The sequence below is a fragment of the Aphelocoma coerulescens genome, chromosome 13 (assembly GCF_041296385.1).
Source record: "Aphelocoma coerulescens isolate FSJ_1873_10779 chromosome 13, UR_Acoe_1.0, whole genome shotgun sequence".
Lineage (NCBI taxonomy): Eukaryota > Metazoa > Chordata > Aves > Passeriformes > Corvidae > Aphelocoma > Aphelocoma coerulescens.
In genome coordinates, this window is record NC_091027.1 from 555,588 (window position 1) to 582,350 (window position 26,763).

General features: G+C 53.2%; 1 protein-coding gene across 1 annotated transcript; it reads right to left on the bottom strand.

Moving 5' to 3' along the window:
• Window positions 1-4,303: 4,303 nt before the first annotated feature.
• On the bottom strand, window positions 4,304-25,414 carry SH3RF2 (SH3 domain containing ring finger 2). Its single transcript, XM_069029161.1, has 8 exons — window positions 25,043-25,414; window positions 14,074-14,331; window positions 12,013-12,336; window positions 8,779-8,873; window positions 6,711-6,881; window positions 6,313-6,527; window positions 5,483-5,844; window positions 4,304-4,588 (listed from the first exon to the last, which is right to left on the bottom strand). The coding sequence occupies exons 1-8, from the start codon at window positions 25,412-25,414 to the stop codon at window positions 4,304-4,306; spliced, it is 2,082 nt and encodes a 693-aa protein (XP_068885262.1).
• Between the last annotated feature and the right edge of the window lie 1,349 nt (window positions 25,415-26,763).

Genomic DNA, 26,763 nt, shown 5'->3' on the forward strand with positions numbered 1-26,763 from the left:
GTCTTGTTAAGAACCTGCCTGCAAGGGAGCCTGAGTCATGGTTCCTTTCATCCATCCCATCCTTCTCCTTCACCACCCACCACCCAAAATTCCTGGTTTTTAAAAATAAAGTACAGGAGTATTTTACAGCAGTCTCTGTCTCTGCTGCTGCTCAGGCTCTTTGAGAAGTTAAACCTGGATATGATGCCCAGATCTTGCATCACAGCAGTTTCCTGTCCCAGTGGTGGCTTTGAGAGTGTGACCCTAAATTGCCATCTTCAGCTGGGACTTGTGAGCTGAAATTTTCATGCAGATTTATTTGCTGTAGTTTGATTGTAGGCTCCTGCTGGGTGCAAAGAGCCTCAAAAATAGCACCAGGAGCTTGAGCTGGAACCTGGCCATGAGCAAAAGAGCAGAGTCTGTGTTCCCAGCCCTGGAATCAGGTAGCCCCCTCACCCAGGTAACCTCCCTCCCTTGCCATCTGTTCCCAACAGGCAAAATCTGAAATAAGAAAGTGAAAAGAAACATTCTTGGTCTTTTTCATGCAAAAAGTTTTAATGGTGCCACAGCAGCTCCCATGGCCTGGTGTCTCACACAGTGGGTGGCTAAGCTTTCCTGGTCCCTGTCTTTCCCCAGCGCCCCTCCCAGTGCTTCCAGTGCATGAGGGGCTGTAATCATTCAGCCCAATTAATTAATTATCTACAGGCTACAGATCTAAATATTAGTGCTATAAACTTAGATGAATAAACTTCTGAAAACTTAAAATGTCTTTAAACCTTTTTTTTTTTTTTTACAGAAATACAAAATAAATAGCTTGAGGATTAATACAAAACAGGAAACTAATCTCTTCTTGTTTATTGACTTTTCTCCCAAATAGTACCTTAAATTGAAAACACCTTTTAAAAAAATGAACTTCACTTCATGGAAAAATATTCAGCATCCCTGAATTGTACAAGTGCCTCTGAACAATAAACTAAACATACTTGATTTATTCCTCCTACCCATCACCAACTAAGCAAAGGTTATACATCCTACTGTTTCTAAGATATATATGTAAAAATAGTAATTTATGGTTTCTCACTGATGGTGACCTGGCTGTAACATTTCATTGGAACTCCCTGCTTTGTCATGCAAAGGATCAGGGATCTTTTGTTGACCCCTTCTGCCTTTAAGATCTATTTGGCTGTAACTTTGGTGTAAATAGATCTTCCCCCCCCCCCCCTTCATTACCCTTATAGTCCTCCTCACCCTGACACTGAGGGGTCCCTTGTGTGCTGGTCCCCAGGCAGTGTCTCATCCATCACCACTTCCCCTTGGGAACATGTGCAAAGGGATCAGCCTGAGGAGCTCCCATGGACATTGCTGGTAAGCCCCCATTGCTTCGTGGACAGTTTGGGGTTCTAAACACTGGTTTCATGAATATATGGAAATATTACTTTTTAAATGAGACAGATACCAAAGTTTATGACAAAAAAACCTGAAAAGTCTTAAGCTGTGATTGCACTTCAAACATGCCGTTGCACGAACGAACTGCAGTGACTGTTGGGCAATGAATAAACCTCCTAAGAATGGTAGATGCGTGATTTTACACACTCCCAGGCTGCTCTGGTGTTTCCAACTAAAAGGTTTTGGAGCCAAAGTTTGCATTCCTAGTTCCCAGAGGGAGGGAGGGGCTGATGGGCCCCCCACTATCCCAGGCTGGCTGCAGCTGGAGGAACCAGGGGCTGGACAGCAAAGCCTGCTCATTCCAGATCCCTTTTCTCCACGTAATTTCCTGGGGTTTCTGAATTTAGAGGAGAGGCTTGGAGTTGTTCTGCTTTGGTGGCTTGTGAAAAATTAAACAGGAAATTAGGAAATAAAACTGTTGGACACAAGTGTTCATTGAAACACCTGGGACTAAAGACACAGCGTGGGTGAAAAGTGGGAGGTCACATGCCCTGACAGGGGATTTCTGATGTTTGTTTTAGAAAATGGACCTTTACTGAGAGCAGAGCAGGACTGTCAGGAGAGTGAGAGGAGTGAATTCCTGGCATCCTGCACACTGGGGTCACTCTCAGCTTACCAGGATAGGGATACTCAATTTCTAAAGCTGCATGTTCTTGGAATCATGTGGGCACGTTAAGAAAATTATAATAAAATCCTCTTGACTTCCATGCAAAAGCCCACATGAGTGTAGGGAAGACCCTTGGGAATGGCTGTCGGAGGCTCAGCAACTGGAAGAGGAGTAGGAACCAGATCGCAGCAGGGTCATTCTGGGGAACACTGAGTGCCCCCGGCCCGTCCTCTGGGGAGCTGTCCCTGCCCATGTGCAGCTTGGCCATCCCCTGGGCTGGTGGCACCTGAGCAGGTCTGATGCTGACTCTTTTCTGACCATGGGGCCATTAGATCCTCGTGATCACTGAGCAGGCTCCCAGGAGAACAGTGTGCAGCAGTGCTGGAGCCAGCCACCATCGGAACAGCCCTGCGGAATTCCTTGCAGAATTCCCTCCTGAGACTGAACTTCATCATTCCACCTTTCCTGTGGCAGGTGGAGGACAAATCTCTGGGGCCAGCGCTCTCAGGGACATGGAGCTCTGGGGCCGGGGGCTCGTGGCTGCCTCTCGCTCCAGTGTCAAAGTGCAGGGAAGAGCTGATGAGGTGCATTAGGCTCCTTCCCCTTCTATCCAGCACTGTGAGGCACTGCTCGGGCTGGTCCTGGACACACTGAGTGCAAGTCTGTCCACTTCTGAGTGCTGGGATACGTGGATGTGTCTCAGCGATGGAGCCAGCTGCTTTCTGGTTCAGCTTTAAAAGGATGACAGGAGTCCTCAGCAAAGGACCAGCATGTCTCCCCCGAGGTATTCAGCTGTCTCTGAGGTGGCATCGCTGAGTTGGACTCACCCTTGTTTTTGCAGCTGCTGCCACCTTTTATACCTGGGCACACAGCACGTTTTCAGCTTGTCAGGGTGTTTCTGCAGGAGCTGGAATACTGACAGAGAGCACAGAGTGAGAACAGATCTGTGCCTTGAAGGTTGCTGAAAATCCCCGCAGGCAGACCCAGCTTTCCTGCTCCACAAACAGAGGGAATCTGGAAGAGGGAAGGTCCAGGGGTTGTGGCATAGTGAATTGTTTAATCCATTCCCTTTGTGTAGTTTCAGGAAAAAATGTCTTTCTCTGAGGCTGTACCAGGGCCTCAGAGAGCTTCCACTGGCACTGGAGTTCCTTCCCTGGGTTTGTGTGCAGGTAACCACGGACGGGATTTCACAGCAGTTTTGGAGGGAGCGCAGTTCCCACTGTCAGGAGAGTGGGGGGCCAGTGCCTGCAGCTGGGGTGGGACCTGCTGATGGATAAACCAGCAATGAAAACTAAGTATGGAAACCAAAACCTTTTGTGCAGAGGTTTGAGGGAGAGCAGGCACAGCTGTGAGCCAGCATGGCTCTGCTGGCTTTCCCAGGATTCACAGGAGAATGCTTGGATTGGTAAGCTGGAAGCCAGAGCTGGTGCTGCCAGGGCAGAGAGGGGTCTGGGGCATGGTGAACTCTGAATTCTGCTTTCTGTTACGTAGACGTTTCATGCATCTGAATGTAGGCTGAAACCCATGAATTCCACTTAAGATATTTACAACAGCCACATCTGAGTGGGTGCTGGGAAGGGGCTGGAAGGAGCTCATGGGCAGGAGGTAGCTGACAGGTGATCAGAGGAAAACAAGCCACGAGGAGAAGGGAGATTCAGTGCCCTCACTGCAGAGCCTGGGTGACTGCAGTGATGGCAAAGCCCTTTTGCATTGGTTCTTTCCCCCCCAAATCACCTTTTAGACTTCTGTGTTAAAATTCCTGGGCTAAAACCAATGAGAAAAGCAAGTGAGCAACCACCCTAACAAAAAATCTGAGTGACCCCCTCCCCTCAAAGGCAGCGTGAACCATCAGCCAGGAGCTGACTGATTCTGATTTATGGTTTCTTTATCCTGAGAGAGGCAGATACTGAGACAGTGTTTGATCTCTGTGGGCTTTCCTGCAGCCCTGAGGAGATCAAAACAAGTGTAACTCTTTCTGATACCTGCATGCTTTCCTCCCCTCCCCTGCTCCTGTGGTGCTGTTACGGGCAGCAACCCCGGGGAATGTCAGTTCTGTGGAGGCCACAGACCCCTGACACATCTCCCTGTGCTTGAGCAGCACTGGGGCAGGGGGGTCCCTCAGAGGTTCCACAGTTCTCTGCAAGCCCCAGACTCGCAGGTCCTGAGGGTGCCAGCAGCGTGGGGGCACGGAACACCGGGCCCTGGGAGCGGTGGGGGATGATGCAGGGAGAGGAGCAGGTGCGGCGAGGAAGGCAGGCGCGGGGTACCCGGTCAGTTTGCAGAGATGCTGCTGTAGCTCTTCTTGATGGGGAAGGTCAGCTGCCCCGAGAGGTCCAGCGACAGCGCCTTGGGGTGCAGCGCCCGGCGCGGGTGCAGGGGGCTGGAGCCCAGTCGGGGCGAGTACAGCACCAGCAGCTCGGGGCCCAGGCCGGCCTCGGGCAGGAGCCCCTCGGGCCCGGGCTCGGTCCTGCTGCGGAGCAGGCTCGGCGAGGGCTGCAGGCTGTGCCGCTTGGGCGGCGGCGGGCTGTGGTTCTGGAACCTCACCGTCTTCACTTGCTGCAGCGAGAAGGGGGTGAGAGTCAGGTGGGAACAGCAGACCCTGCCCACCCTCCCCGCTGACCCCTGCAGAACTGGGGAGAAGTGCTAAGGGAGCATGTGCTAAGTGCTGGATCCTTCCGGGGGTATGGGATGCCTGCAGAGAAGCCCAGGGTGATGTGCAGCTGATGGCAGGTGGAAGAGAGCCCCAGGGACCAGCACAGCAATGCTGGCTGCTACTGGAGACCAAGGAAGGCTGATCTGAGAGCCATCGACTGAGTTAGGGGCAGGCAGTGGAGGGGAGGAGTGGGAGGCAGCACAGCACCAGCACGTCCTGCCCTCGCAGGGCCCGTGGGCTCTCTCAGCTGACGCTGAGCTGCCTGGGAGTTCTGAGGTTGGCTGGGCTTTGGGGGCTTGTGGAGGCACGTCTTTGGGTACCATGGGAAGGGGAAACTGTCACTAGAGCAATTTTCAGAATGATTTTACCTTTATGAAATTTCTCTGTGGCTGCCAGAGGGGAAAGAAATTCCCATTCCAAATGGCTCAGCCCAAGCAACACGAAGGAGATGGGGGAGTTCTGCAAAGCTCTGCCTGACACCAAGTCTGGCATTTGCTCCCAAACTCACAGATTCTTGCCCAATTTATGACCTCAGAAAAGTCTCGAGATCTGCTTGTGACTGAACTTGGTGACAGGGACAGAGCCCCGGCAGCGTCCTGCCTTTCTTCAGGGCTTAATCTGAACAGCTGCGTCAGCAACACAGATCCCCGATTTCTTAACGCATGTGCCAATCAGTGATTTCTATTGGAAGAAAACCTGGTGAGGATGGTGCAAAGCCCTCGAGGGATTTTGGGGTATTGGCTGACACTGCTGGTTCCGAGGGGACGCTCTGGGGCGCTGGGCAGTGCTGGCTGTACCTTTTCGGCGCTGTTGCGGGAGGTTTCTGGTTTCACCAGGATGGACGGCGGGGCTGACGCAGGCGGCTTTGGAGCTGCCTCGCTCTTCACCGGGGGGTCTTTGACGTCCAGGATCACCGAGCTGCACACGGAGGGGGTTCGGCTCTCCCCTCCCCTGACCAGCAGCACCGGGGAAGCCTCATGGGAGAAGTTTGGCCTCGTTGCCTCATCCATGCCAGCCCCGGGAGAGATGCTGTGGGGTGGGGAGCTGACGTGCGGGTAAAGCTGGAATTGCTGAGGTCGCCCCGCAGCCGAAGGACGTCTGAGAGAGCCGGTGATCTGCACGGGGGTCCCTGCCTGCCCTGGCCTCTGCAGGGATCCATCTGGGGAGCAAGGACCATGGAAAGGAATTTAGTCAAGAATCCAAAGTGGTGCAGAGTGGGCAGTGGTTACCGCCCTGCTCACAGGATGCTGTGGGGCTGTAGCTCCCAGGGACCACCACGTGCCCACCCCTGTGCACTGGGACCGATTCCGAGTGTAAAACCACTGACAGTGGCCTCTGCCAGGGCTGGGAACACACCACGTGGTTCCACAAATACTCTTGGACGTGTATTACAAAACAGTGTATATGGGATGAAGATAAACATTACAGCCTCCTTGGAAAGAACATAACCAGGAGCTCTGCATAAAGCTTTGCAAGGAATTTTTCCACGCTGAGTCAAACCCCCTGGAATTCCCAAAGCAGCCAGAGCTGGGGCCGAGCAGGGGTGTGGGACCATTAGCCGCAGCAGCTGTTGCTGTTTGGGGGAATGTGTCCATTGTCTCCCTCCCAGAGCCCCCCGAGCACTCACTCTTTCTGGTGCTGCCGCGGCCGCGCCGCAGCGGGGCCGGTCCCGCCGCGCTCCTCCCGGGGGACGGGATGGGCACGGGCAGCAGCACCGGCCTCAGGGCTCTGCTCTGCCTTGGGCCGTTTTCGGACATGCTCCCTTGGGAGGACAGCGAGGAGGTCGACAGTGTCCATGAGGTGTACAGGGAAGGCATCTTCGAGTCAGAGAGACTAGATTTCCTGTTGGAAAAGAAGGGTGAGAGCTGCCGGATGCCATCCCACCTGGCGAGGGACCCCTGGCCCTTGTCACTACTGGGGGGATGCCTTGCCATGGTTTCTCTGTGGAAACAAGAAGACCCCAAGTTCTACGTGTTACCCCCTTCCCTCTTCACATGTTTTTGTTTCACATAAGGAATTACAGACCTGAAGAGAGGAGCGACGTAGTTGCTGGGGAAGAGGCCGACTCTGCCCGTGGCGAGGGACATGCCCCGCAGCCACCCATCCTGGTCCTTCCCGAAGACACGGACCCCTTCTCCCTTCTGCAACTCCAGCTCGTCTGGTCCATGAGCCGCATAGGAGTGGAGAGCCACGCACCTGGGGGGAGAGGGTGTGAGGGGAGGCAGAAGTGCCCCGTGCAGGGCGGCTGGAGCATACTGGAGCTCCGGGGTTGAATGGTGCTGAGGGACGGTGCTGCTGGCTGTGGGTGAGCAGCTGCCGCTTGCCCGGAGCCTCTTCGGCCAGTGCCACATCGAGTGTTTGGTGCTGCCATTTGTGGAGAGAACTTGCAGGGAGGGAACAGCCTGTTACCTCAGGCTGATATGAATAAAAGAAGAGCCAGCAGGAATGGAGAACAAAGCCGGTCAGGAGGATGGTGTCTGTCCCAGAAGTGCCAGCCCAGGGTGACATATGTTGGGGAGGAGGAAGCTGCTGCACCTCACACAGCGAGTGCTCCATGAGAAACACCGATCAGGGCCTGACAAGTACCTGTCCTAAGGCAAAGCTCTTGAAAGAACACAGGTATGGTGCCCCATTCAAGATAGCATCAGGAATACATTCTGGCTTTGAAACCAGAGGCCTTGGATCTGCTTGCCTGGAGCATCACCCGCAGGTGTTGGAGGCCCAGGGAAGAGCACCACTCTTGCCCCATCTTCCTTCCTTCCTCCCTCTCTCCCTCCTGCATTCTCCTTGACTGGAACAAAAGGACTAGAGTTGCTGCCACTGGAGGCCATGGAGAATGAAGGGGTAGGAGGAGGTATGTGGCTCCACTCCAGGGCAGTGAGGAAATCAGACTAGAAATTAGTCTGAAATCTACTCTGGACCTCTCTTGTGTGATTCTGGGATCTTGACCAAGGGCTGAAGCTTTGTTCTCCTCACTGACCCACATGTGAGCACACAGCAAAACAACGGCAAAAGAAAATGGTATATTTTTCAAAACTTTCCCCTGTTTTTCTCTAGTTTGAACTTGAATTTGTCTCCAGTGTAACACATTTAATGGCACTGTTGTTTTATTCAAGGAGAATGTGATCTGCTCCAAGAATCAATGAGTTACAGCCCAACACCACAATTATCAGGGGTTATTTACAAAACAGAAACAACAGACTGGGTGTCTGGATAGTCAGGGGCTACCCCAGAGCTCTCTTAGAAAGGATTCTCTCTCCCTGTTGTTCAGCATGAGCATCTGAAGGTTTGACCTGCTGGGCCAGTCTGTGTGAGGGGCTGCTCCCTCGGGGTCTGGCACAGCCCAGGTGGGCTCAGGGCGGTTCAGGAGTCACCTCAAGGGCAGGGTGTGCAGATGCTGGTCTGACATTGCATCTGTGCAAACCAGGCAGCTGGTGGGATGCTCTAGCACCATCCTTCTTCTGCAATTTTAGGGTCTTGGGAGTTCTTGTGTCCTTTGGATTAAGTGTGTGCTGGAGTCTTGGCTCACTGATGATGGTGTGTGTGGGTCCCAACACAGTGCCGAGCTGTGGGTGCTGCTCCTGGACACCAGCATTCCCACAGGGGTGCTGAGTGCTGTGTAAACAGCATGTTGGGATGCTGTTGTTATTTTAGATGCATTACTAAAGTGCCAGGATGGTGAATCTTACCTTGGTGTAATCATCGTAGAGTGTTATCTGCAAAGTTTAACTCTGTGAAAGTTTTCAGAAATTGGATTGTTCAAAACACCAGTGGCCATGAAGGTTTCAGCATAAATAACTAGAGGCACTTAAGGAGTAATTAGTTGCTTTACACTTAAAAAAAATTCAAATGTATTGTTGACAAACAGGCAGAACTGTTTCTCCATAGATACTGCAGTGAGGCAGAAGGATGCACTCAGCTGTGGTATCAGGTCTCTGCCACTCCCTGCTCAGATCATTCCTACACGGATCTGCATTTGGATCCAAGCTGTGCTCTGGTCTGTCTGCAGCTCCTGGCTGGCAGGAGCAAGCTCATGATGAGGCTACAGGAAAACACACCCCGCTCCCCAAAGTATTTCAGTTTCCTTACGTACAGGTAAGCTGGCCCGTGGTGCTGCAGATGGGGAAGGGTGACGATGGCTGCCGGGGGCCCCAGTGGTGCTGGTGTGGGATAGTAAGAGGTGCTGACCTACAGGAGAAAGGAAGCAAAGAAAACAAGGTATTAATCTGGTTATCAGCTTCTTTCAGCCACTGGAGGAGCAGCTAAAATATTTGACTGGGTTCATCCCCCCTTCAGAAAACCACCAAAGACATTTCAGGAAATAGAAGAGTCTGGACCATTTGACTTAAAAGAAGACCAGGCAGCAAGAGGAAGACTCAGAATCACAGAATCAATTAGGTTGGAAAAGACCTCCAGGATCATCGAGACCTGTGACCAATCCTCACCTTGTCACCCAGGCCAGAGCACTGAGTGCCATCCAGTTGTTCCTTGGACACCTCCAGGGATGGGGACTCCAGCACCTCCCCAGGCAGCTCCTTCCAATGCCTGACCACCCTTTCTATGAGGAAATTATTCCTGATGTCCAGCCTGAACCTCCCCTGGCACAGCTTAAGGCTGTTTCCTCTTCTGTCACTTATTATTCTGCCTTTGCCTGGGAAAAGAGCCCGACCCCCACCAGGCTCCCCCTCCTATCAGGGAGTTACAGAGAGCAATAAGGTCTCCCCTGAGCCTCCTTTTCCCCCAGCTCTCTCAGCTGCTTGACTCATGGTCCTTCCACACGTCCCAGGGCACAGCTTGGTTGGACTGATGGTGCTCACCCTGTCCTTTAAGAACGGAGCTTGTTGAGACAGCAAAATTGGGGTGTGGGGAAGCTGGGGGAGCAGTGATGGAACAGGATAACCTGAGGGAGCACTCAGTGCTGTGCTGGAGGTGTGGAGGGAGGATGGCAGCAGGCAGTCCAGCATCCTCGGGATGCTCTTCTGCTGAGCTGGCCCTTCTGCAGCACAGAACGTGCCCGGGGCGAAGAGCTGCCAGCAAGAGCTCATTGCCGCCAGGAACCCGGCGCTGCACGCCGGACGGCGACAGCCCTGGCGGTGCTTTGGCTGTGCCATGCTGTGTGCTGAGCTGTGGTGGCAGGAGCGTGGCCTCTGTCGAGGGGAGCAGAGCTCCCAGCGAGGCAGGGCGGTGGCAGCAGTGTCCCGGGAAGCTCAGGGCAGTGGAACGTCGCTGCGCTTGGATGTGGCTGGCAGCTGTGCTCCTCAGCAATGACCACAGGATCTTTAATGATGCAAGCTGGGGCTTTAATCTCATGTTCATTTCAAATCTAATTTCTAGTGGTCATGTCTGTAATGCGGTGCTGGAGCACTGGCTTGGCAAGGACCTAGGAAAAAAGAAAAGTGACTCACCCGCTCTGGTGCTCTCCAGTAAATTAAATTAATTAAAACACCCCAGCAATTCCAGCTTCTGTCTCGGACCTGGAGTGGCAGGTCAGCTTCAAACCTTTCCTGCATTCCTCGTTTTCTAGTCCAGGCAGGATCGGACCAGGTGCTCATAAAGTTGACTGGAAATTATAATTCTGTTTTATTAATTACCATAATCAAAATGCTTGAAATTTGGGTATTTGGAGTTTCTTTTTTCTGCATTGGAGCAAAATGACAGCCTTTTGCTGGTTTTCCTGATGGAACTGTGTTGAAATGTCCCCTTCTGGGTGGAAAGCTCCATGTTTTTAATCTCTGTGTTCCCCTCTGCCTGGGAGCACCCATCATTTAAAGCTGCCTTTGCATTTGCAACATGCAGAGAGGAAAAAAAGATTCAAATAAGTATTTTCCAGCCACATATAACTGATTGCAGCATTCACTTTTGCTGATCTCCTGTGAGTACCTTGCAAGTCCTTGTAAGTACAAAGGGTTTAATTCCCTGCCTGTCCTGAAGTCCCTCTCTCACTGCATCTCCCTTTCTCGTGTGTTACCAGTGTGAGCCCCAGCACTGCTGACACAGGCAAGTCCCTACTGCGAGTGTCCACGTGGTGCCTTGTGGGGAGGGAAGCCTTCCCGATCCCATCAAGGGCGGTGGGAGCTCTCAGCGCTCCTGGACATCGGGCCCTGCGAGTTCCAATCATTCAGTACACAGGAAAGCCAGATGTACTGGGGGGCAGCTGTGGGGTTTATCAGCTCCCTTCACCGGCGGCAAGGGAGAGCAGCAGCTCCCGGACAGATGTTCCCTGACCCAAGGACCGCCAGCCCAGGGAATCAGCTCAGTTGTGACCGGGCAGAGATTCCAGTGGCGGAGAGGGAGGGCGTGGGTGCCCCGCTGCCTTCACCCCACAGCTGCTTGCACAAGAGGCACATGCACAGACACGGCCACCACAGCCCTGCAAACTGGTTCTGGCTCCACCTGAGCCCGGCTTGGCACCGCCAAGGGGAAGCAAGAGTTGAAGGAGGAGGGCTGGGGCAGTGCTGGTTATTCCCTTTTATGGCCCGAAATGAGTCCGACCTGTTTCCTGGTGGCGGGAATGCCAGGCAGGCAGGTCCTGTTGTGGGGAGCCCTACAACCCCCGGCACAGCCCCTCTGGCTTGGCTTGTCCAGCAGTGTGCTGCTGCTGCCTGTGCCTGGGGTGCAGCCCCCTGCTTCCTTGGCCTCGCAGGTACCCTGGAAGTGCCTACCTGGGCTTGCAAAGGAATCTTGGCTCTGCAGCTCAGTCATCGCAGCCCAAACCCCGAGATGGAAAGGGAAAGCTGCATCCTGTTGCAGCCCCAGAAATGGCACAGATTCCCCTGCAAACCTCTGGGAGCAACACTGCTGTTTGAAAGCGAGGAATTTCCAACCCTCCTAAGGCCAAACCATAACATGTTCCCTCTCTTGTTTCTGCTGTTGGCAGTAGTTCACACTGAGACTTTTGGGTAAAGTCCCTTCAGGGGTGTGAGACAAGATACAGTTTCAGTTGAATTATGGAACTACTGTAGGGTTTCATTTCCCTTCCAAAACCCAGGATATCACAACCCAGCTCTCTGCAGCCTGGTGCTGAGTACAAAGTGCCTGCCTGGGCATGGACTGCCAGGGGCTGGGTGATTGTTCTATAAAATGTTGGAGCAACCTTCAACATGAAAAATGTCACATAAATGTAAAAAAACCCTTTTTCTCCCATTTCAGCTATTTGTGAAGGCTCTATACTCAGATCTTTAGTCAGTGTGGGAAGAAGGAATGAGACTCTTCTGCCTCGAGCAGATGACGTCCCAAAGGTCAGCGTACGTTGCTATCAGCCCCAGATTCAGCGTGCCTCAGGATCACCCCAGGTTTCGGCTGCAGACCGGCACTGCCGCTGCCTTACCTGGAGAGGGGTCCCGTAGGGGAACTCGGCTTTCTCGCTGCTCTGGGTGGCCACGGTGGGGTTGCTGGAGCTGATGAGCACAGGGGAGCTGATCTCCAGCACGGGGCGGTCGGCGGGCGCATGGACCATGCGGTTCAGGGTGTTGAGGGCTGTGGTGATGGAGAACTGCCGCAGACTTTTCCGTCTGGAGTCAGGCACCTTGGGGAAAGCCACCGAATCCGCGGCCTTGGCCTTGGGAGACGCCGTTCGCAGGGACGCGCCCTTAAACTGGGGGGACCAGTGGCTTTTGGTGGCCTGCAGGAGCTGCTGAGTGGGGGCGCTTGGCTGGAAGAGACAACGAGAGACGTGATGGGGTTTCAGAAGTTACACCTGGCACAACCCCCAACTGCTCTGTTTCCCCTTTCCCATCTGGCAGCAGAACTGCAGGCAGGGTTCAGGTGTCATTACAGGTTATCTTTAAAATCTTGGGGCTCTGTCATTTCTCTCATCTGTTGTCAGTAACAAATTCTGGGAGTAAAATTCCTGATTCAAAGCTGAAAGCAAAATTAAAATTGGTTTGAAAAACCTGTGCTAAGACAAGGGGTTACTGAGGATGAGTGCTCTCCTCATGTTCCTTGTCCAAAGCTTTCGCTGGCAGAGGTGCAGGGAGAGCTGTACTTAATAACTCTAACTCTGAATTAGAAGGGATGTTTAGACTCATCGTCCTTTCCCTGTCTGTGCTGGCACATGTTGGTGCATCTTGCAGCAGGACATCCAAGCCCTGCAGCTGACGGTACGGCATGGGCTCAGAGAGGCCCTCACTGATGGTGGCATTCCCAGAAGGATTAGATCCACCCAGTTCCATCCCTGTCAGCTTGAACATTCATGGCTTGATGCTGCTTCCACTGAAAAAATCCTGGCTTGTTAAGGATTGGAGTTAATGAGGGAAAGGCAGGCCCCACGTTTGCATACGGGCAGTGTTCACACAGTATTTCTTAGAAACTGCTGATCAGTAGCAAAGGGCATGTGGTGACAGTGTTTTTCACCACGATGGGTGCCAGAGGAATTAATCATGATTTACTGCTGACATTAATGAGTTGCAAAACTTGGAGATTCTCACCCACTCGTGGGAGGCAATGTGCTCGATGCCTGGCATGGACAGGGAGACCGTGGCAGGAGAGGTACAGGTGGCTCCCAGACTTTGTTATTTTACAACAGGTGTGGTTTTCTCATTTTCCCTCTCCAAAACAAGATTAAAGCCCACAGTGTGTGTGTAGGTACACATGTGCCATGGCTGTCCTGTCATTTCTCTATGTGAGCAAACTTTAGCCTAAACTGGAAACATTTTTCTGCCTATCTAAATACCAGGAGACACGATAAAATGGGGCACAAACTGCACGTCAGAGCCAGGAGAGCCTCGTGTCTCCCACAGTAGCCCTACCTTTGCCTTCTCTAGAATTAATTTCTAATTCCTTGGTGGCCCTATGTGTCCCTTAACTAACTTGTGTCTGTTAATGCCAGACTTGAATAAGTCATTACTGAAGCTAAAATGATTTCATTAAATGAAAAGACATTTAAAAAATATATTAGAGCTTCAAATAAGATGTTTTGCTTGTGTCCTCCTGTAAAACAGCCACAAAGCAGAGCTTGCTGTAATTATGGGCATTACAAGTATTAATTTTATTTCTAGGAACTGGTGCCGGTGTCATTTACACCCTGCATCTCAAGCTAAACTGCACAACACAATTAATGTCTAGACCAGCGCTGGCAAAATTCTGCCAGGGAGCGGGTGGCTGGAAGGTCTCTGGAACCGCAGCCCCGGGAACGCCGCCTGGAAAGTGCTGAGCTGGCGCCGGCCGAGGCTGGGGGCCACCTGCATCCCTCTCTGGATGCTCTTCGTCACCCTCTGTGCCCACGGGGCAATCGGAGGGGAGGGTTAACTGCTGGCAGCAGTGTCTGAAGGGGCTTGGGAACCCTCCTGACACCTGAGAGGAGCTGCTGAGGAGCTGGGGAGTGGCAGAGCCCCGCGCGGTCCAGGGCAGCGCCCCGCGCCCGTCCGCGTCCCGGTGCTGCGGGTGGTACCTTGTGGAAGGTCAGGCTGTCCTTGTTTTCCGCCTTGTCCCGGCTCCGCAGGTCGAGGCCGTAGAGTGGGCGAGGCAGGGGCAGGTGCTTGATGACCTGCACGGAGCTGGCTGGGAAAACGCCGCTGGTGCCGTTGGCCTCGCCCAGGTACCAGTTCTCATCCAGCTGCCGCAGCAGCACGATGGTGTCCCCCTTGTTGAAGCGCAGCTCCCCGGGGCTGTGCCCGCGGTAGGTGTACAGAGCCCTGGCTCGGGGCACCTGGGGGGACAAGAAACAGCCCCTGCGGTTTGTCTGACAGACAGAATTCCCCAAAAGCATTAATGGGGAAAAAAATGCAGAGGTCTAAGGCTTAAGCATGCATTTATTAGGATTAACTACCCACATCCTTTCTTGATGGGTTTTACTAATGAAGACAAGCTCCCAAATACTTATGCTAAGTTTGTATCAAGACGAAAAGCAGGCTGGACTTGTTTAAGATTATTAAGAAACGGTTAAGGCCTTAAACTAGTCTTCCCATGGGATCTTACTGCCTGCTATAAGGGCTCCTCCAACACAATGTCTATTTTAATGACCCAGGTATTTCTATTTCAGAACGACTGGGGTCACAGCCATCATCCAGCTGTCCTGGTGGCTGTCACCTGCCAGGAGAACACAGCAGAGCAAGCTGAGTGCAGGTTCTGTGCTCCCATGGTTCTATCCCTGCTTTAACACATGTGACTGTGGGTTTATTTCGGCCTTTTCCTGGGTTATGGGAAGACGTGGCTTAATGTTATCATTGTTGCAGTGTAATATGACATAGAAGGGACGTGCCACACCCAGAAGAGATGCAGGGACTTTACAATCTTGACTCTCACCAAAATGAAATCACAAAGTTCCCCTGAAACAACTGCTGTGCAGAGCCCTGCCTGTACCAGAGCTCTGTATGGAGCTCCTGTCCCCCCTGCAGCGAGGGCTCCCAGGCACAGTGCAGCCCTACATTTTAAGGGGATAACCCAAATGCTGAGCTCCATTCCTGGCCTCTTAGCTTGGTGGCACAGCTGTGTGAGCTCTGTGCTGGGAAGTTGGGAAGCTGAGATTGTCCCTAGCTCTAGAGCCCTGATCAGCTTTAAGCAGAAGAACCAGTGCCCAGGGACAAGAGGCTGTTCAGCTGCTTCCTCACTGGTCTCTGGGTCCTCTCTGCACATCTGGGTTGTCCCTCTCCTCTCTTTGCAGGCTGCTAAGTGCTGTGGCCTGGTGAGGACCATGCTCTGCAGTTTCTCCAAGCCACAGTCACCCCCTCCCGCTGATCTCACAGGAGACAGTACTTCTGTACCAGTGACACATTCCAGCTTTTCCTGCCTTTTACTGTGCATTTCCCCAAATCCACCCATGTCTGTGACCTGGGCTCAGGAAGGACTCCTGCAGGGCTCCCTCTCTCTCAGCCACTTTTGAGAGGTCAGGAAGGTAGAGGTGAGAAACTCAATGTTAGTTTCCAGAAGTGTGGAAAAGATTGAATTTGGAATGGAAATTGTTAAGTTTTTGGAAAGACGGCATCTTCCAGCATCCCCAAACCCTGATGCCTGGTAGGGAAAAGGAACCAAGAAAAAAATTTCATGTACTGCTTTTACTTCAAAGCCTTTGAAATGGGAAGCAATTAGTTTAATGTTTAGTTCTAATTAAGTCATTCTCTCTCTTAATTTGTGCTCATAGTAAACACATGTGCTTGGCTCAGTGACACTGACAGCACATGGGAGAAGAGAAATGGGGAAAGTAAGGCTTGGGCCAGTGTTGCTCTCCATCAGAAAAACAGGGATCATGTCCGTGCCAGGGCCATGGAGACTCCCTGCAAACACACACCTGGATATTTGTGCTTTCCCATGAGAGACAGACCGTGGGGATAGAGAACATGGACAGTAGCTCTCCTTAAGAACCACTCAGGGACACACTTGCTGGTGTTACACAAGGATGAGGAGCACAGACCTTGGATTGCCTCAGGAGCAACCAGAAAACAAACAGGACTCGTACAAAGTGCGAGAACAGGGCTTGGGAAGGAGGAGCAACAATGTCTGGGATGTGAGGGAACAGCAGGATACAGCAAAACATTAAAGGCAGCATGAATGAGTTATGGAAATATATTGAAAATAAGAGAAACCCTGAAATTAAATGCATACCTGGTACTAACTGGGAACAGGGAGCAAGCAACAGGGTGCTGAGAGTCTGGAATATTCTTTCTTCAGCAGGCAAAGGGATGAGACAGCAGGGCAGACTGGGATAAATACCCGAAAACCAGGTGTGTTTGTGGTGTTAGGGCTGGCTGAACACATCCCCCCACTTGGATGTATGGATGGTTGGATGAATGGGCTCTTTCTTCCTCTAACCACACTCACAACCTTCAGCTCTTCCCCTCCTCCTTAACCCTTCCCTCACACTTTTCCGCCCTTTCAAATCTCCCAACCCAAGTCAGCTTTTTCCAAAGTCTGTTGGTTTTGCTATTTTAAATTTTTCAAAAAAAATTTTGTTTGGCTGCTCAGATACTGAGCCAAAAATATCCCATCGATTTCCCAGTTTTATTTAGGACATAAACTAAGCCTTTACCTACCCACAGGGAGCAACTAATGTGGTTTTTACTGTACAGGCCCATCACAAAATAAAGCTGCAAGCTTAAGATTTCAGAAAGACATGCAGAGTCCCTGCTTTTTAACGTGTTTGTAGGGTGTAGGAAAGAACAACTGAACCACCCTGTGGCAGCCACGGTGCTGGAGCTGGGGTCGGGCAGCAGAGCCCCTGTGGGCGGCCGGTCTCACAGCCCATCATCGCTCTCCTGTGGCTGCAGGTCTGACCTGATCTGATCCCTGTGTCAGTTTGGGCTGGTTTCTGTCCACTCCTGGGTGTCCCAGATCCTCTGCAAGGGATCTGTTTTGCTTTATTTAAAGTAGGTTAATTGCAAAGGCAGAAACTGGGGTGCTAATTAGCCTGGCGATAACGACAAGGAGTGCCTGGAGGTGGCTCGCTCCGGGCTGAGGGCAGAGGAAGAGGCTTTCTCGGGCCAGAACATGGTCCTGGCAGGGGGGAGGAAGGACCTGCTTTGTTTTGATGGAGTCTTCTCCTGTTAGCATGTCCAGTTGCTTTTAGTTAATCCAAAGCAGCATTTCCTTTTTGCAGGGTGGTAGTGGCAGCAAAATGTTCAGCCAAGTATTGCACATGCTGGCCAGTCCCTAGTGCAAGCTGGGCATCTGTCTGAACATCCCAAAGAGAAAACACTGGGAGCAGCTTTGTGAAAAACTCACCTAAAGGTTGCTGGAAATTTGTGTAGAGTATTGCTGCCCAGTAGCAGAGAGAGAGAAACTACAGAGAAGAGACCCATTTTCTGGGTGCCTGTAACTTTTTTCAATGCTGCCTCATTTTTCTGATTTTCCCCTCTGTTTTCTCCTCCATCACATGTGAATGAGACCCAGGAACTACTTCAGGCTGTCAGAGCGGCCGAGCCCCAGGTGCCCCCTGCCATGGGGCTGCCTGCAGAGAGTGTGGGAGTGCCCCAGGGAGACAAGGCAGTGGGTAATGCCAGGTGTGCAGCAGAACTCCCTTGCATCAGCACCGTCTCTGGGGGAGATGCTTTTCTCTCCTTGGCCGCTCTGCCAGCAGGGATGGTCATGGCAGATGCACTTCAACTCCTTGTCCCCATTCTCAGTGGATTTGAGGCAAATAACGGAGAAAAGATTTTATTTTTTTCACTATTTTTGGCATTTGGCATCGGTTGTGCCGGGCAGCCATCCAATGCCTCTGAGTCTCCCTCCGCACAAAACAAAGATTAAAAATATGTACATGTGTGTGAGGAAGCAATTTGGGGCATCTCTTCCTAGCAGAGAAACGCACTCCATAATTATCTGAAATGAGCTGGTTATAACTCCTCACGATTGGCAGCAGGGGACTCATGTAAGACCCGTACTCAGAGCATGGGAACTTACAAAAAAGAGAAGGAGAAGCAGCGTGTGAGGCTGGCTGGGGAGTCGATCACTGGGAACAAAGGCAGGAGCACAGGGAAGAGGAGAGGCTGCTGATGGAAGCTGGGAATGCCCCTAAACCTTGTCCCAGGCAACTCCCTTTAAAACCACCCCAAGGAGCAGTGCGGTCCTCTGGCAACAGCAGCTCTGCTCGAGGAGACGGAGCTGCAGCCTGGATCACCCAGGGGAGCAGGAGGCCGAGGCCATGAATGCGTCTGTGCTGGGATCCACTGGCTCCTGCACCCACTCCCAAGCATGGCTCAGTGAGACACAGCTGGCGATGCTGGATGGGATCCTTCTGTGTCCCCGATGCTCTAACCTCACCACCATCGCTGACAGCGTGGGTGGACGTGTGGGACGAGCGACATGTGGATCCTTGGGACAGCTCCTTGCTCTGGATGTCCAGGGCTGCTTCCTTCTCATTTACTGCCACTGCCTGATGCAGCATTGGAGCTGGTCCCCAAACCTCGGCGGGCGTCCTGCTGACTCCAGTGGTGGGGATGCTGCTGGCATGGATCAGGAATGGCCTCAGATGGGCTTGGACTGGTGCTTTCCCAGCTTTGATTTTCCTAACCCCATGCAGGGAATGCCCTGGAGCAGCTTCCCCCTGTGCCCTGTTCTGCTGAACGTCTCTGCAGTAAATCCCAAGGGACTGATCCCAGTCTGGATTTCATGGCCCCACAGGGAGGCCATCCTTTATCTTCCCAAGGACCTTGTGCAGGAGACAGGACAGCACTGGGCAGCGTGAGTGCTCACCCTAAGGCAGCCAGTGACTCCAGGACAGATCTGAGGGCACAGCCCAGGCCATGCTCCTGATGAGCTGTGACTTACACTGAGCAGGTGGAGCTGGGTATTATCCACACACTGACACTGAAGGACGTGGACATGCTGGCTTTTTGTAGAGATGATCAATAACATCTGCATCCGTTCCGACTACTGAGAGCTGCCTCCAAAATCCTGCCACAACTGCCCATTTCTCCATGGGATGAATGAGCCCCATCTCCTGCTTGTGTGCTCAGCTAGCACAGTTCAGGGCTCTGCAGGATGCAGGTGGATGAAAAGAGCTATTTGAATGTAAATTAATTGCCATTACAATTCTGTTTTTCTGCATTTTGGCAGAGGAGATAACTTCAGCCTTGTCACAGAGAACAAAACCTTCAAAAGTGAACTTGTCATTTCAATCTCTTCATATAATTATATTCTGAGGATTCAGACAGTTGGGTGGTTTCTGCATTATTTCTTCCCTGAGGAGGATTGTTCCTGTCTTCCAAGCACACGTAGACTGTGTGCACCAGGGAGAACAAAGCCAGTCCCTCCTGCTCACGTCAGCCCTGGAGTTGCCCCATTCCTTCCTGGGCCTGCCCAAATGGGAGGCTAGCACTGGCCATGGCTAATGCTGGTGGCCACCTGCTCCTGAGCCAATTGGCCATCATGGGGAGATGCTGGAAATGTGAATTGTATGGATTTAGCTGGTTTTGTGCTGCTCCATCTGCATGGCTGCAGCTGCTGGGGTGATGGCAGAGGGACTGGGAGCACTTACCCCCTCTGCTCACTCACAGCCCTGGGCTGCCACTGCATCAAGGCTCATGTCACTTCTGAACGTGGCCTGTTGTAGTTCTAGCTTTGGAATGCAAAGGTGACATGGAAAATGGGGAAAATGATTAAAGAAAACACAGAGCAACTTCTCTGATGGAGAAGATGAGAGATGCTGAGGCACCACTGCTGGCACCCAACCCCGAGAGGAATGCCTGGCCATGTGTTGGTGATGTCCCCACGGCTCCCCGGGAGGACACAGCTGGATCAGGCTTCACTTTGCCTCTGTGAAACACTGGGGACGTTCAGGGGAGCAGGAGGAATGCCCAAGGCTGGAGCTGGGCCTGAGTGTGGCTTTGCTCCTGGGTGCTGGCAGAGCCACAGAGGCACAGGGAGAGCAGGGACAGGCCTGCAAGAGGAAAGAGAGGAGCTGGCAGGGGGATGCTGGGGCCCGGGTCCCGGTGAGCTCAAGCTGCAGTGTCTGCATGAAACCCTTTGATGCCTCTTGGCTCGCTGCTGCTGTATCAGATGTGTCTGTGCTGCCGTCAGCAGTCCCGGGCAGTGGTTAAGTTGTGTGTCATGGGTTTAAGCTGCACAGAAAACAAACTCTGTCAGCCCTCGGCATGCCCAGTCATGATGCTCTGCCTCAGCACCACCATTCTCAGAAGAGGCTGTTTATTGTGTGGGGAGGAAACCTGCATCCTGCTCCCTCCTCCTGCTGCTCCTGAGCCCTCTCCCTGCTGGTTCAGTGCCCTCCCTGTGCTGGGAAAGGGAGTGCTGATGTGGCTCCTCAGCCAGCGCTGCCAGCCCTGGGCAACACGGCCACCTCTGCCAGTGGGCACCAGGCCTGGGCACTCTGCAAGCCGAGATGGTGCTGGCAGCAGGGAGAGCCCTCACGTCTCTCAGGAGACCGCTACCTCCAGCCCTGGCACACTGCAGAGCTGCACAGGAGTGTGCCTCCTCCCCACCCTTCCCTCTAGAGGGAAAACACAAACTCAGGCCAGCGACCAACTCCATGGACCCCGGGACAGTGGTCAGCAACCAGCAGGGAAAATGTGAGAAGAGGAGGACTCAGACTTTGAGGCTCCTGGCTGACCACGGCACTGCGCAGGTGAGCTCGCGGAGGAGCCCTGCTGTGCTATTCCTGACTCGCCATCTGAGCCTGACTCATTGCCTTGGAAACAAATTAAAACACTTTAATGTGTTTGCAGCTTGGTACCTAATTTTGTAAAACCAGGGAAACTGGCTCCTGCTGTTGGCCGTGGAGGTCTTCGGGCTTTTCACCACCCGAGGTACCACCCAGGAGTGCCTTGTGCCCGGTCTGTTGCTCACACAGCTTTTGAGGTGTGTGCTGTCCATCAGCCTATGTTGAGGTGACCTCACTCTCTTTGCAGTACATAGAAGTATTAAAACTACATGCAAAGGGAGAAAGCACACCAATGTCCAGCACAAGGTGCCGCCAGCACTGTGGGAGCAGCTCCTCGTTCTGTTAGAATGCAACAAACCCTGATGGGACACGGCAGTGGAGGAGACTTGGGACAAATCCTTGTCAGAAAGGCCATTAAGAGCACACAGAATTCTGCAGCCAAATGAAGCATCTCTGTGTCCAGCTGAGGGGCTCTGTGGCACACCCCCACCAACAGCAGCTGTGGGGTGCGAGGATGCTCAGGTGGGAAAGGAGCTGGCACCACCACCTCAGGCAGAGCCCAGGCCTGGGCAGCATCTGCAGGTGTGTGACATCCCCACAGCGCTTGTCCAGCCCAAGGGGATGTGACACACATTTTGAGGTCATTGCTGGGAATACACAGGAACTGCTGGAGGTTTTGGGAGGGTGGGGAAGGGGGTTGGCCCAGTGAGGGGGGCCAGGAAACTCGCTTGCCTCTGCCAGGTTCAAACATGGAGTTCACTTTGAACAAGACTTCAAGAAGCTCCAGCAATCCAAGTCCTGTCTGTCAAACGCAGAAAGGAGTTGGAGATGATTCTGGAGGAGAAGAAAATACCAAGACGCAGGCACTATCTATAGACGTCCGTGTGAAGGTGGGACGTTGGAGTGCAGAGTATTTTTATCCCAATAGAGGTGTTATCTGTCTATCTCCCATGAAATGCTGGAAGGGGGTGTTGAGCACTCAGTTCATGCAAAGAGAAAATAGCCCAAGTCACAGTTAAATCTGCGTGGTCTGTGTTTTCCTAAGGCAAGCTGTCATACTCGGAACTTTTTCCTCTGGCTCACTGTCCCATGTTTGTTGCATGACAAAGTTCAGCACCCCAGCAGCTGTTTGGTGGCCTGGATGGAGTTTTGCCATGTGCAGCTGGGTCATCCAATCCCCCTGAAGAGGTGTGGGAGGTTCGTGCACACCTCAGCACACATGGTCTGCTTGCTCACCAGCTCACGCTGGGGCTGCAGCCAGGTGAGGAGGAGCTTCAGCACAAGCTGTAACCACACCTGGCACATGCCAGGGGCGGTTCCTAAGAGTTCAAAGGCTTCAGTGTGGCTTTATTTACGCATACACCTCCCAGCAAGTCCTTTTATTCTTAAATTCCAGACAGTTTATTATGTGGAGATTCTGAAAATCCAAAGTCTTGTCCTCTCTGCATTGATGTTCAAGATCTGAAGGCCTGGCCTGAGGTGCCAGGAGCAGCTGTGGGGCAGTGCAGGGGCTCAGGGCCGGGGGCTCCAGGGGCTGAGCAGGACCCACCAAGGCCCGGCTGTGGTTACACACGGACAGGTCCACGTGCACAAAGCCAGCACGTGCCCACACCACGTTAGCTCACAGGAAGTGGATTCAAAAGGGATTTAAATGCCAGCAAATAAATGGCTTGGGATGGGCTGTAATTAGAAAATTCCCTGTTTTTTAACAACTGGCTCTGGGAAATTCCTGACTGCAAACTGAGTGCTATATTTGTGCTAATCCTGCAGCTCCGTGGGGGCCTGCTTGATCTTCCTGCTCAGAATGAGACGAGCTCTTGGCTTCCTGGGTGATGAGGGACTGATTTTATGTTTTGCCTTCATGGATGCTCATGAGCATGAAGAGCAAAGAGCTGGCAAGGATACATTTCTGCTGAGCGAGAAACTTTGATCAAACTTGTGATGTTCTCAGCTCCAGAGAGTAAAGGAAGTTTATTTATAGAACAGCTTTGGTAAAACCAAATGTTGGCCCCTATCCTGCATTGAGTGGTGGCTCTGGCTGCAGAGCTGTGTGGGGCACGTCAGTGGTATTTGCTTTGTAGCACAAGGTGGTGGATGGTGCTAGGGGTAATTAGCAGCTCTTGCAGATGGGAGCAGTCAGTTTTCGGGGAGCACATGACCTTCTGCTGCAGCAGCACATGGACACTGCAATTCTGAGTACCCAGGGGAGGGCTGTGGTTGGGTGAGCAGCACTGCAGGGCAGCTGCTCTCACTGTGATTCCTGACATAAAGAATCTGCTCTGAGGTTCGCAGACATCTGCTTACCCAGATTCCTTCAGGTGAATACCCTGGAACGCAAGCATCCATGGGGCAGGGTGATGACAAGTCACCCTCATCACTCTCATCTTTGCACTGCACAGGCACTTTCAAATGTGTCCCTGCTGTGCTGGGTGATGTGCTGCTGTCACCAAGTGCCAGCTCAGGGGAGGCTCCAAGTCCATTAACATCCCACTGGCGTACCCAAAGTAACGGCTGTCCTGAATGCAGGTATTTAAAACCACTAAAACCAAAATGTGACTAATACGTTGCATTCTTCACCTTGCAGCAGAGGATTCCAAAGTGTTTTATAATTAAGTAACTAATTAAGTCTAAGAGTATTTCAGTGTAATGCATTTTATATCCCTTCCCAGACAGGCACAAGAGCTCAGAGGGCTGTCCCAGTTCCAGGGAGCCAGCCACAGCCACTGCTCCCCCAGTGCACACTGGCTCTGCTGATTCCCAGGAGTTTGGTCTTAAAATTGGTCTTAAAAGCTTTTGGGAGCTACAGATGGATGGATGTTGCCATTATATACCAGCAGCAAGTTCCTATCTGTCCTGAGAACCAGTTCAGGAAATGTGAAACGAGTGAGAGACAAGGAAACCAGACAAGTGTATTTGTGCTCTTTTATCCAGGGCCAGGGGAGTCCAGTTGGAAAAACTACAACATTCTCCTTGTCAGCTGGAATGCCACCCAGGATGGCAGTGACCGAAGCCTGTCACTGTTGGATGGTTTGTACCTTGCACGAATGGCACCAGCAGCTCCTGCAGCTCCGCTGGAGAGCTGATGGCTCCCAGCAAGGCTCTCGCTGCCACGGCAGCCCCCGTCACAGCAGGGCCCTGTGGAGGGAGCCATCGGCAGCCCAAGGACCTGCTCCACTCTCCCCCTGGCCCCCGTGCAGCTCCCGGTGCTGCAGCCAGGACAGTGCTCTGGGCTGGGCAGTGTCACCCACCCGCCCCCACCGCCTGTCCCCGGCTGTGCTGTGGGAAAGGGACACGGCGCCGCTGGCTCAGGCCTGCACTGCCACACGCTCCAGTAGAACACCAGAGAGAGGAGCTCCCGAGGGATGCCTGGTTTTGATGTGTGATCCATCCAGATCCCTCATCAACACCACAGAGATTCCCTGGGGTTCACGTGCCAGCTCATACCCACAGGACACCTGTCCCGTGCCTGCCCGGACCTTTACAGCTCCGTGCTCTGGCCAGTGCTCTGGGACTCAACAGCCCTTCCAGCCAAGCTTTTGGGTGTTATTAAAAGGTTTGTAGAGACATTGTACAGAATAGTTCAGGCAAGAGAAATGGAAATACAGGAATATAATGTGGGAAAGGTGAAGCCACAAGTCTCTACCCTAAATTCCATCTGAGCCAAGCTCTTTTAACAGGTCTAAATATCATGTCCTCATTATTCAAGAAAAGCTTTTGTATTGTTAAAGAAAATTATGGAAAGAACTTAGAATTTTAAAATTAGCCTAGTAAATCATCCCTAGGTACAGTCGGTAAGTGAGTCAAATTCAACATTTTTAACTAGTGAACCTCCAAGAACTTTGGAAGGAACAGCAGCATCATTGGGCACCCCCTTCTTTCCCAGTGCAGGGAAACTGAGGTGCAGCTATGGAAATACCTTCTCCACCATTAACAGTTACAGCTCTGCAATTACTGACTTAATTGCTATCAGTCAAAAGCAGTGTATTTCCTGAAAGTCAAAGCACCTAAAATACCCTCAAAAGCCAGGAAGCATCTGAAAACTCTGGGAGAAAAGAGCTGCTGGGAAGTTTTTGTAAGGAGAAGAGCAGGCTGGCTTTGTCTCAGCCTGGGAGTCAATTCAATTTCTGCTGTGATGAACTTGAAATTGTCAAGTATCACATCGAAACAGCAGCCAAATTTGCAAACAAAACACTCAGTCTCACTTCAAACACTCTGCAGTGCTGCTAACAGAGAAGGTTCCTGGCTCTGGGCACACAGCAGGAACCTTTCTATGCTCATGGGCAGAAGAAAGAACTAAGAACCTCCTTACCCCTTCCATGTGGATCCTGGGGTTCGTTGCCAGCCGGTGCTGATGCAGCTGTAGTCCCCTGGGGACTCTCCTGATGGAGGCGGGGGAAGACAGGACCCCTGACCTCTGGATCGAGCCAAACCTGGTGACGTTTTGTCCACACCTGACTCCATCCAGGAGGCGAATGAGGAGCAGGTTGGAGGGCAGCTGCTCAATGCTGCACAGGACGAGGGTCCTGCACTCGGGGCACCGGAGCTCCTTCTGGGATTTCAGGATCCTCTGCAGACAGGGCTTGCAGAACGTGTGCTGGCACGGCAGCACCTTTGCTGTGGCGTCGAGCTTTTCAAAGCACACGGGACACTCCAACAGGTCAAGGAGAGCCAAGTCATCCATCTTCAGTGCAGAGCCCCTTCAGTAGCGGAGCCGGGGCCATCCACACCCCACATCCACCGCAGCCGGCTGAGATGCCTCCCTGCGCCTGCGAGAACCAGATCCTGGGCTCAGACAGCTATCCTGCACGGAGGGCGAGGGAGGAGGGAGCACGGAGCAGAGCTGCGCTGCTGGAGTGTGTAACGCAGCCACCTACATCCAGAGCTGTGCCTCGCCAGCCAATCTGCAAACGCACCCGCTGCGCTTGCAGCCCCGTTGGAAATGAGTCACTTTTGACTCAGTTGGTGCGAGGGGACGGGTCCGGGCTGGTGCCGGGGACAGGAGCCCCAGGTCCTGCTCGCCGGGCAGAGGGGCCCGGAGCTGGGCCGGGCGCTCCCCGGACGCGGAGCGCAGGGCAAGGCTGAGCGCTCCTGCTCCGCGCAGCAGAACTGACACGGCACGGAAAAATTCACCAGCTCAGGAGATGAGAGTCCCTGATAAACATCAGCCCCGACCTGTTTGTGCTGGGCTCGGGCTGCACTGCCGCTCGCTGCGCACATCCCTCGCACACCCACACGCCGCCTCCGCTCGCAGACAGTGCCGGCTTGGCTCGCTCCCTGCCCGCTTCCACAGCACTTCTATAAAAACTCCTTCAAACGCCACCACTCGCCGGGGGTACCTGGCAGGGCCGCGGGTGGCTCCGCGGTGCCATCCTCGCCCGGTTTGGCTGCCTCAGCTCGCTGAATCAACGCCAACGATTATTCCTCCCACAGCCCGGAGTCGCCCAACCTGTTCGGCTCCCGGAGCGCTGGCGGAGGCCGGGCGCTCGCACGGCGGCTCAAGCCCGGGCCTGCAGAGGCCGCGTGGCCCCGCGGCACAGCCGCGATGTCCCGGCCCGCCGAGGGCCCAGGGCAGCCCTGGCAGCGGGGGCTGGCACGGGCCTGCCGGGGGAGCAGCGTGTGCCAGACCCGATCCTGCCCCCGGTGCTCCGGGCAGGCAGCGACCGCTCCAGCCTCCCGTTCCTAGGGATGCTCACCTCGACAGCGCCCGCCCTGTGGGACACGGGGACCTGGACAGCGTTAGCAGGGCCGGGCTGACCCTCTTTATGCCTTCTGGTGCCATCACCTGGGCTCCAGCAGCTCCCAGTGTTCCCAGTTCCAGGCTGGTCGGCAATGGGCTGGTGCTGGGGCAAGGGGCCACAACTGGGTGCTGAGCATGGCCAGCACCTGCCACTGCTCCCTGCGGGAAGGGTCCGTGTGCTGCAGTGAGAGCAGTGCGACCTGAGCCGAGCAACAGCCACGAGGGCTCTGAGGGGCCCCTTCCCACCCAGCGAGGCACTGGTTTTGGTAAGGGAGGCCAGGGACCATCTCACA